The 9,701-nt window shown below is 47.4% G+C and overlaps 1 protein-coding gene across 1 annotated transcript; it reads left to right on the top strand.

The window, feature by feature from the left end:
* The first annotated feature begins 1,309 nt into the window (after positions 1 to 1,309).
* Positions 1,310 to 8,764, top strand: EIF3F (eukaryotic translation initiation factor 3 subunit F). The gene is made up of 8 exons (XM_081238756.1): positions 1,310 to 1,710; positions 4,935 to 5,005; positions 5,247 to 5,326; positions 5,761 to 5,898; positions 7,232 to 7,323; positions 7,745 to 7,881; positions 8,010 to 8,123; positions 8,530 to 8,764. Exons 1-8 carry the CDS (start codon positions 1,329 to 1,331, stop codon positions 8,605 to 8,607), a joined length of 1,092 nt encoding a protein of 363 aa, XP_081094882.1. The 5' UTR covers positions 1,310 to 1,328; the 3' UTR covers positions 8,608 to 8,764.
* The last annotated feature ends 937 nt before the right edge of the window (positions 8,765 to 9,701 follow it).

The following is a 9,701-nucleotide window of genomic DNA, read 5'->3' as shown; positions in this document are numbered from 1 at the left end:
ATTTTTATATTCCCCATTGAACCTATTTTGATACCTTAAGCATAGTAGTCACTCAATTCATGTTTATTTGAGTAAATGATTAAGCTAAATCATCTAGCTAGTTTCTTATCTTTTTCTCTCCTTACTAAAAATTATTTTTTTTCTTGGTAAATGTGTGAAATTGATAGAAAGGGAGAAGCTTTTCTTTTAAAAGTTTAAAGCGTTTGTTTTTCAGTTGTGGGAACATCTTTTTTTTTTTTTTTTTGCGGTACGCGGGCCTCGCACTGCTGTGGCCTCTCCCGTTGCGGAGCACAGGCTCCGGACGCGCAGGCTCAGCGGCCATGGCTCACGGGCCCAGCCGCTCCGCGGCATGTGGGATCTTCCCGGACCGGGGCACGAACCCGTGTCCCCTGCATCGGCAGGCGGACTCTCAACCACTGCAGCGTGATGCTTTTAAAACTGAGAGCATGACCCTCCCGGCTCAAAACTCCATCTGACTCAGACTAAAACTCAAAGTCCTTACATGGCCTGGGAAGTCCTTAATGATCTGCTCCCCAAGCCCTGTGGAGAGGTCCATGTCCTGCTACTCCCCGCCTTGATCCTAACACTCCAGCCATGAAATAGCCTCAAACACACCAGGCCTGCTCCTGCCTTAAGGCCTTTGCACTCTGTTCCCTCTACCTGGAGGCTCTTCCCCCCAATAATGGTCATACCCCTCGTCTCCTTTAAATCCACTCAAATCTCACATTCCCATTTTGACCTGCTCTAACTCCTCGCGACTCCTGATTTCCTCCTTATTTTCAGCTACTTTTTCCTTTTTCATAGCACTTATCACCTAATACATTCTATAATGTACTTATTTGTCTCTCTCCAGTAGAATGTATACTTTTCAAGGACAGTGATCTTTGTTTTGTTCACTGATATATCCCAAGCTCCAAAAGAGCATCTGGCACATATTCAAATTGTTGAATGAATGACTCACTGCATTGACACCTTAGGATGCTGTCAAGAACAAAGTCCTTTAAAAGGCACCTTGATGTCGATTATCCCATTGAAGTACCAATTGAGACCCTTGCGCTACTCTCTGGCTCCATCTGGTGGCAGCTGTTTCTCTCCTCTCAGTGCGGTTTCAAGTTTACTCGGAACTACTTAGCTCGTTTCTCACTGAGTGCGCATCGGACCGAAATCAAAGAGCACAAACTCAGAGCAGAAAATTGTAGCCGTGAGTAGAATCATCAGAAACCAATAAGCACAAAGATCTAGTTCACGTGGTGCAGGTTCAGCCTATCGTGCTCCTAATCTTTGTCAACTCACTCCCTTCCGCGCCTCGCTCCTTCCTTCTCGACAAGATGGCCACACCGGCGGTACCGCCGAGCGCGCCTCCCGCCACCCCAACCGAAACCCCGGCTGCGGCCTCAGAACCGGCCCCGGCTCCAGCCCCAGCCTCAGCCTCAGCGCCGGCTCTAGCGCCGGTTCCAGCTCCAACGCCGGCTCCAGCCTCATCCTCAGACCCGGCGGCAGCAGCGGCTACGACCGCGGCTCCGGGCCAGACCCCGGCCTCAGCGCCAGCCCCAGCGCAGACCCCGGCACAGTCACTGCCTGGCCCGGCTCTCCCAGGCCCCTTCCCTGGCGGCCGCGTGGTCCGGCTGCACCCGGTCATTTTGGCCTCCATTGTGGACAGCTACGAGCGACGCAACGAGGGCGCTGCCCGAGTCATCGGGACCCTGCTGGGTGAGTGGTCAGAGAGAATTGACGTTCTCTCCTACTTCCCACCTCCCGTTTATCTTGTTCCCCTCACTTCCCACCCCCGTTGTAGTTATTTATTGACTAAATACTGTGTGCCAAGTGATTTACATTTTATCTTTAATCTTCCCAGTAGAATTTCACGTCAAGTATGACTAGTCCCAATCTACGAAAAATGAATTCAAACTCTGACTAGGACGTCAAAAACCTTTGACTCCCTGAGACCACTGACCACGTTTTCCCCCCTTATCTACTGGTAAATGTCTTTATTTTCCAGGTGTTAAAAGAGAAGTTTTTCCTAACCATTTGGCATTGGAGTGGGGACACCTGTAAAAAGATATCCCTCTCACCAAGTAAACCGGTTTGGCATGAACCCATTTAGGGTTTCAGTAATATTCTGCTTTCCTAAACGCCTAAGCCTGAGCCTCTGTTCCTCAGTCTCCCTCATATTAGTCCCCAGTGAGATATGGACCCCATTCCCCCAGTGCAGTCTCTGATTCTCCATTTGGACACAGACAATTGTATTATCTATTATTTGTATTAACGTGCACATGGAGGAATAACCTTTTCCCTGCCCATGTTCCAAATTTGGGAAATTGATATTTTATGTTACAGTAAAATTGAGAAACCTTAAAGAGGGATTTCTGACAATATACCCCTTTCTCTGGGGACTGCTGGTCCCATCAAATTAATTTGCACTCCATCTTGGTCACAGAATTTGGACACTTTTGTGAATCCAATTTAGTCGCACGTATCGTTTCTCTTTCTTACCCTTGAACGTGTAATAGTTTCCATCGTAGAAGACAATTGGTGTATTGCGAAGAGGATAATAGTTGTTGGCAGACTCCAGCACATATTAGCTAAGTCTGTTTCCTTCAGGGCCTACTTTAGATTTATTCTGTGAGAACTAAATTATCACAGAAGGCATCTAACTGTGCTGGCACAGACTAGGTACAAAACAGCTGTTGGTTGCCATCTTCCACCTCATCAGGCACCCTCCTGACACAGACACACATTGTCTCCCTCTTTATCTTTGAGGGTGTCGCATTTTACAGAAACTTCAGTTGATCCGTTATCTTTCTAGCATTGCCATTGTTGTCTCAGATCAAGCCTTTGTATTCTCTTTGCCTGTTCTCCCTTATTTTATCCTTTAAGTTTCACTCATCTTCCAGGTTCCCAGGAAAAGCTTTCACTCTCAGTCCTTCATCCCATATCCCCACCCTCACCCCTATTCTTAACCTTCCAAAGTACGCTGTCATTCTGTGACTGCCCTGCTTTGAGCCTCTGTAGTAAATGGTTCTTGCGTCACTGACTTGGCACTCGACAAATACTAGCTTGCTCTTTCAGCTGCACTGTCAAATTTTCCAAACTCACTAGAGCTATTTAACGAAATAAACAATTTTCCACCCTAGGTTTGTGCTAAGTGCCCCCAAATATTTGTGACCCTAGTTAGAACAACTGTAATCTAGATTTTTCAGATCCTCTTTCAGAATGGAGTCATGGTACAAGGCTAGGTGTTACAGAGGCATTGCTTACTGAAGAATGAAGCATAGATTCTGCTTGCTAGGAACTTAGAAATTTTCAGTTAGAAATCAATTCATGAGACATATTCCATTTGGTTAAATGAAATCAGTGGTGCCTTTTATGTACCGTAAAACTATTAGGTACTTAGAATTCAAAGTTTGATCAAACAAGCTCTACTCTTAACCTTAAATTCAAGATGAAGATGTACCCTTATATGCAAATAATTAGCATATAATGTGATAAATGCTCTAGTAGAAGGGTGTTATGGTGGCATGCAAATACAGAAGACTTAACTATTTCAGATTCTTGAAGTGGTCAAGTCTGTTGACAAGAGGTCGAATAGGATAAAGAGTATGTATCCACACTCCTGTATATAAAATGAAGAACAAGGGCTTGCTGTATAGCACAGGGAACTGTACTCGATATCTTATTTATTTGTTTGTTTGTTTGTTTGTTTGTTTATGGATGGCTGCGTTGGGTCTAATTTGCTGCGCGCGGGCTTTCTCTGGTTGTGGCGAGTGGGGGCTGCTCTTCGTTGCAGTGTGTGGGCTTCTCACTGTGGTGGCTTCTCTTGTTACGGAGCACAGGCTGTAGACGCGAGGGCTTCAGTAGTTGTGGCTCATGGGCTCTAGAGCGCAGGCTCACTAGTTGTGGCGCTCGGGCTTAGTTGCTCCGCGGCACATGGGATCTTCCCGGACCAGGGATCGAACCCATGTCCGCTGCATTGGCAGGCAGATTCTTAACCACTGCACCACCAGGGAGGTCCTCCATATCTTGTAATAACAAAATGGAAAAGGATCTGAAAAAGAATATATATGTGTGTGTATGTGTATACATACATAACTGAATCACTTTTCTGTACACACGTAACATTGTAAATCGACTATACTTCAATTTAAAAAAAGAAGTATGTATCCATTTGGTTTGGGGGCATAGTTTCAGCTAAGGGGGCAGAAACCATAGTGAAGTGGAATTAAACAGATGCTTATGGGTATAGGCAACATTGTGGTCTGTGGTGGAGAGGGAAGCACTTGAAGCCTGGGTGGGCAGTGCCAGTAGATGAGAAAAAAAATGGAGAGGTCAAGGGACCAGCAGTCTTAGTGAGGACAAGAAACAAATGTAGCTAGAGTAAAAGTATCATCAGAACTAGAAGAATAAAAGTTTGTGGTATGATGTTTAAGGTTCACAGGGAGAAGGTTTCTGGTTGATGGTAGGGTCAAGGTTATGACTGTGGGACCACGGCTGAAGGGAGGTACAGGGGGAACGCCCTAAAATTGTGCCCTCGGGATAGGCTACTATGTGAGTGGTCTCTGTAGACATGGTTAGAATCTTCAGGGAGCTCTGCAGATGAAATTATATTAAGGAGAAAGTCTGGAGGCTGAAAAATGAAGGTCACATAGTGAAGATCTGGAGTAGGACTGGTAGCAGGAAGTGACAGACAGGCAAAAGGAGACCTTGTGAAGTAAGAATAGACCCTGTTTGCTGATAGTTAAAGAAGAGACTTGGAGATTACTCCAGAGTTTCATTTCTCTGGAAAATCCTGTCTCCATGGGTGCTCCTGGCTGAACTTGGAGCTTATGCGCCCAGTTTGGGTTTTTGTTTCCTTGACTTTGAGGAGACCTCTTGAAAGCATTTGGGACAGTTGGGAGCCCAAGGCTTTATAACACATGGACAATACTCTCTCACAGGAACCGTGGACAAGCACTCAGTGGAAGTCACCAACTGCTTTTCAGTGCCGCACAACGAGTCAGAAGATGAGGTGAGTGGGAATTTGAGACCCCCGTGTGGTTTGTAGCTCCTCATTTGCTGGACTCTTCGTGAGGCCCCTCCTGCGCCACAGTGTGTTGTGCTCATAACTAGAGCTGCAGTGAAAGAGCTTCGTTCCCATTTGTACATATTTCCCGGGCCTCTTCTGTCTGTTGGGAGTGGCCTCTTGTCCTGTTTATCCATTTGCTGTGGACTTCTGGCTTCTTAGCTTCCTTTCCTGCCTTCCTTCTCAGGTGGCTGTTGACATGGAATTTGCTAAGAACATGTATGAACTGCACAAGAAAGTCTCTCCAAATGAGCTCATCCTGGGCTGGTAAGTTGGGACCAGGGGATGGAAAGTCGCAGTGGTTGATGGCCAACATCTTTTGTCACCTGACCAGGTATCGTACACCCTCTTTTGGAGACAGAGTATTGAAAGTGTATTATCTCAAGGAGCTGTGAATTCAGTGTGTTTTGCTGGCGGTTCTGATCCTGTGAGGCCAAGAATACTTATTGTGGACTGCAGCTTTTACTGAGCAAGTCTTTTTTGCCTTGCTGGTGACTTAGAATTTTCAGGAGCTCTAAGGCAGCCTTTATTTGATTTGTTACAATTTTCAGTGTGCGTATTTTTTTGGCATGTGTTGTCCCTGGGGGTATAACTACACCCCGACTAGGGGTGCTGGGTACCCAGAGACACCCATGCCACCATCCTGTTTGGTATTGTTGTCGCACGTAGACATGAGTCCACAGCTGTGTTCCATTTTCCAGGTATGCTACAGGCCATGACATCACAGAGCACTCAGTGCTGATCCACGAGTACTACAGCCGGGAAGCCCCCAACCCCATTCACCTCACAGTGGACACGAGCCTCCAGAATGGCCGCATGAGCATTAAGGCCTACGTCAGGTGACCAGAGTCTTGGGCAACAAGGGCATGAAAAGCTACCTCGTTCATACTGTGCCTGGATGCCACCCCCCGCCTCCACCCCACGCAGGTGTCATCCTTCAGTGTGCAGCTCGCTGCCTAAGGAAGCCCCTTCCTCACTTTCAGGAGTTATCACTGGAGAGGTTTTATTCCAAAACAAACTCTGTCCCTGAAATTTCCCCTCACTGATCCTTGCCTACCCAAATTTCTGCTCATTGCTCATAACCAGTTTCAAAGGGCAGCCCTTTAGGTATTTGAGCAAGCTCGTTTTTCCTGTCATCTTTTCTAGAAGTTAACTGTTATACAACTCCTACGGCCGGTCCTCACACAGTGTTCTGGTCATGATTTCTTCTCCACATTCACTGATTTTCTGAGTTGCCCTTCAGTTTGTCGTTATCACTAAAACTGTGCACAGGACACAGGGCGGTACAGATTAAAGAATGGCTGTCCTTGTTTTGAACATGTCTTTTAACCTGGGATAAAGTACAGTTTGGATGACAGTAACATTACCCTGTTGGCACATTAAGCAGCTAGAATGCTGGTTGATGGGAGATACTGGGAAAGGCTCTAGAGGCATGCCGAAGACGGGGTGGCTGTAGGAGTTGGAAGGATTGTATTTTCTGCTTAGAATGAAGCCCTTTGTTAGCACGTCTCTTACTTTAACTTTGTGCCATTTTTGTGTCTGACACTGAAGTGACCAAGTTACCTATTACGTGGTAGGACAGAGATGGTGGATGTCATGTCCTCGTGGGCCAGTTGGTGTACCACTAACCTCTAGCTGTTGCCTGATTTCTTAGCCTTTCCAGGTATTTCAGACTCCTCAAGATCCAGTGAAAGTATAGTTGACATAGTAAAGGCAGTCATCTTTACTAAGATGACTTACAGCACCCAGTCTGATCTTGAGGGGCCAGAGTCGAGTTTTTTTCATCAGTGCTGATGAGTAACTCGGTCCCAGAGGAGACCTGTCCTGTCACTTCTTTCTGTGAGGAAGGATGTCTAGGCAGCTAGTTCCACAGGGAAATCCAGTGTCCTGTCCTCAACACTGAGATTTCAGTGTGTGAAGTAATTCTCTATAAAGGGTCCAGGCCCGGTCCAAAAGCTGAGTCCCTTCTCTCAGGCCAAGGGTTTGGTGTGTGGAATGAGCTAAGGGAAGAAAGTGACTTGTTCCCTTTAGCCCTCTGGGCTTCAAGTGGCCCAGCTTTCTTCTTTCAGAACCTTGGAAGCCATACCCTTGGTATGACTGCTTTCCCAGCCTGAACTAGACATGAAACCCCCTCCCAAGTCCTTCTGTTAACCTTGGCTTTTCTCTCCCCAGCACTTTAATGGGTGTTCCTGGGAGGACCATGGGGGTGATGTTCACCCCTCTGACAGTGAAATATGCATATTATGACACTGAACGCATTGGAGGTGAGTGACTTGCCCATACCCGCTTTCTAGGTCTTGGGCATTTTTCCGGGGAGGGGGTTTCTGTTCTGTAACAAGGATGGAGGGCCTTGGGTGTGTTAAGAGGAACAGTTGATGTAAGGTTTGTGATGACTAGAAGTCATTCTTCTGTAGAAATGGGATTCAAGGAATTATTTGTGAAATTGTTAGAGGTGGGAAATCATCACCACCAGAGGCTACACGGCCATTCATATGAGACCAGAACCAGTGATTAGCATACTGGGTGTAGGAGTTGAACTCTCTCCAGAGAAAGAAAAGCTAATAAGGGCAGGGCAGGGGGGTTTGGGGAAGCTGACTCAGTCCAAGGGGAGGTGGTTAGAGATCTCTTTCCCGCTGGGATGACTGAATTCTCTGTGTCACTTCTACCCCCAACCCGCTGCCACAGTTGACCTGATCATGAAGACCTGTTTTAGCCCCAACCGGGTAATCGGCCTCTCCAGTGACTTGCAGCAAGTGGGAGGGGCATCGGCCCGCATCCAGGATGCCCTCAGCACAGTGTTGCAGTATGCGGAGGACGTGCTGGTGAGGAGTGGAGGGGAAGGGAAGGAGGAGGGCGTGACCTCCCCTCTGAGATGGCTGGGGATGTGCTGGTGAAGTGACAGTCTCGGTGGTGAGACTTAACTGTCCCTCGTTGACTCTTCGGTGCTCAGTCTGGAAAGGTGTCAGCTGACAATACCGTGGGCCGCTTCTTGATGAGTCTGGTTAACCAAGTACCCAAAATAGTTCCTGAGGACTTCGAGACCATGCTCAACAGCAACATCAACGTGAGTGCCATCCCTGGGCTTCTGGGAGCCTGTGCTTTCCCCCACCTCAGCCATACACCTGTGGAGGGGGTTGGGAAAGGTGACCTGGAGTGGATAGAGGAAACAAGGCTCCGCCTTTGGCCCCCTGGCAGTCCAGGCTCAGGGGAAGAGAGCACAGGTGCTCCGAGATTCCCCTCCTGCTGTTTCCTTGCTTCCTGTGGCTCAGGTGTATCAGTAGAGATGACAAAGTGTTCTCAGGCATTTCCTTCCTGTCTTCCACCTTCCACTCTTGCTCAGCCTCTCCCAGCTCTTGTTTATCCAGGACTGCCCTCACCCAGTGTCCGTCCGTCATACAACTGGCCAAGACCAGCCTTTCTGCTCACTCTTTACCCAGCCCCTCACTCATCCTGGATTCCTTCTCTTCCAGGACCTGCTGATGGTGACCTACCTGGCCAATCTCACGCAGTCACAAATTGCCCTCAATGAGAAACTTGTGAACCTGTGAATGGTCCGCAAGCAGCCCTCCTACCAGGCTGGGCCCCAGCCAACCCTGGGACTCAGAATGGAGTGAAGGAGAAATGGTTTCTTTGTGGTTTGAGTCACACTGAGTCAGTCAACTGCTTGTGACTGTAAATAAACATAGCCTACCTTTTGTAAATGAATTCCACATTATGTGAGTTTACCTCTGGGTGTAAGGGAGAAGACAGTTCTGGAGCTCACACAGAAACCACGAAGTGAGTACCCTGGTGGAAGTTGGTTGTGTGTGTGGCCTCACTCGTCTTCAGTTGTCGCACCCACAGCCCAGGCTGCTTTAGCTGCTTCTGACCTGAGAGCAGATAGCCTTCTCAGCAACCTGGTGGTACAGGGGCACTTGCTCCCCACTCTTTTGCCTACGTTCAGAGCAAACTATCTCCCCCAAAAATGACTTTTACCACCTTTCTTCCATAGCATCTTAAATGGATGGCAGTGCAGAGAGTTGCTTTGTACAGTTTGAAGTACCTGGAGGTGTGCTAGTGAAGGGAGAGAGGTGGGAGAGAAGGGAAGGAGTGGATACAGACCTCTGTCCTGAGACCCATGAGTGTGTGCTGGTGGAAAGACAGCCTTCTCTGTGGTGAGGATAACTGTGCTTTACCACATTTTTTCCTTTGATTTTCAACCTGGAAAGGTGTCCACTGACAGTACTGTTGAACCATTTCTTGATGGGTTATGTGGTTTCCACAGGAAATGAAGATGAGAATCTATGGGGGGAAAATAATTAAGAGACTTGGGTACTTAACCGGAACTGAAAGAGTAAGGGGTGTGGTCAGTGTTTTAAAGCACCTGAATCATAGGACAGAGCTGTTTGCCACGTGGTCCAGGGAGGTAGGATTAAGGTCTGTAGGTTGTTTCCCTCCATTTTGGTAGGGAAAACAGAAAAGTGAATCATCAGTTGAAAAACAGTAGAAAGTCAGTACTGGGTCTAACATTTTTTGAGCTCTTACTATGTTTGGGGGCAGTTTTAATTATCTCTATATCGCAAAAGGAGCTAGCATTCAGAGGAGTTGAGTATGTTGCTTGAGGCGACACAGTAAGTGATGAAACGGTATGAATCCAGGTCTG

This window comes from Mesoplodon bidens (genome assembly GCF_964165515.1).
Source record: "Mesoplodon bidens genome assembly, chromosome: 7".
Taxonomy (NCBI): domain Eukaryota; kingdom Metazoa; phylum Chordata; class Mammalia; order Artiodactyla; family Ziphiidae; genus Mesoplodon; species Mesoplodon bidens.
This window is presented reverse-complemented; position numbering and strand designations above follow the sequence as displayed.

Excerpts from the sequence above, each read along its gene's own strand:
- EIF3F (XM_081238756.1), top strand. The coding sequence starts at position 1,329 with ATGGCCACACCGGCGGTACCGCCGAGCGCGCCTCCCGCCACCCCAACC. Across the intron at positions 7,882-8,009 it reads AGTATGCGGAGGACGTGCTG|TCTGGAAAGGTGTCAGCTGA; the intron begins GTGAGGAGTGGA and ends TTCGGTGCTCAG. Across the intron at positions 8,124-8,529 it reads TGCTCAACAGCAACATCAAC|GACCTGCTGATGGTGACCTA; the intron begins GTGAGTGCCATC and ends CTTCTCTTCCAG.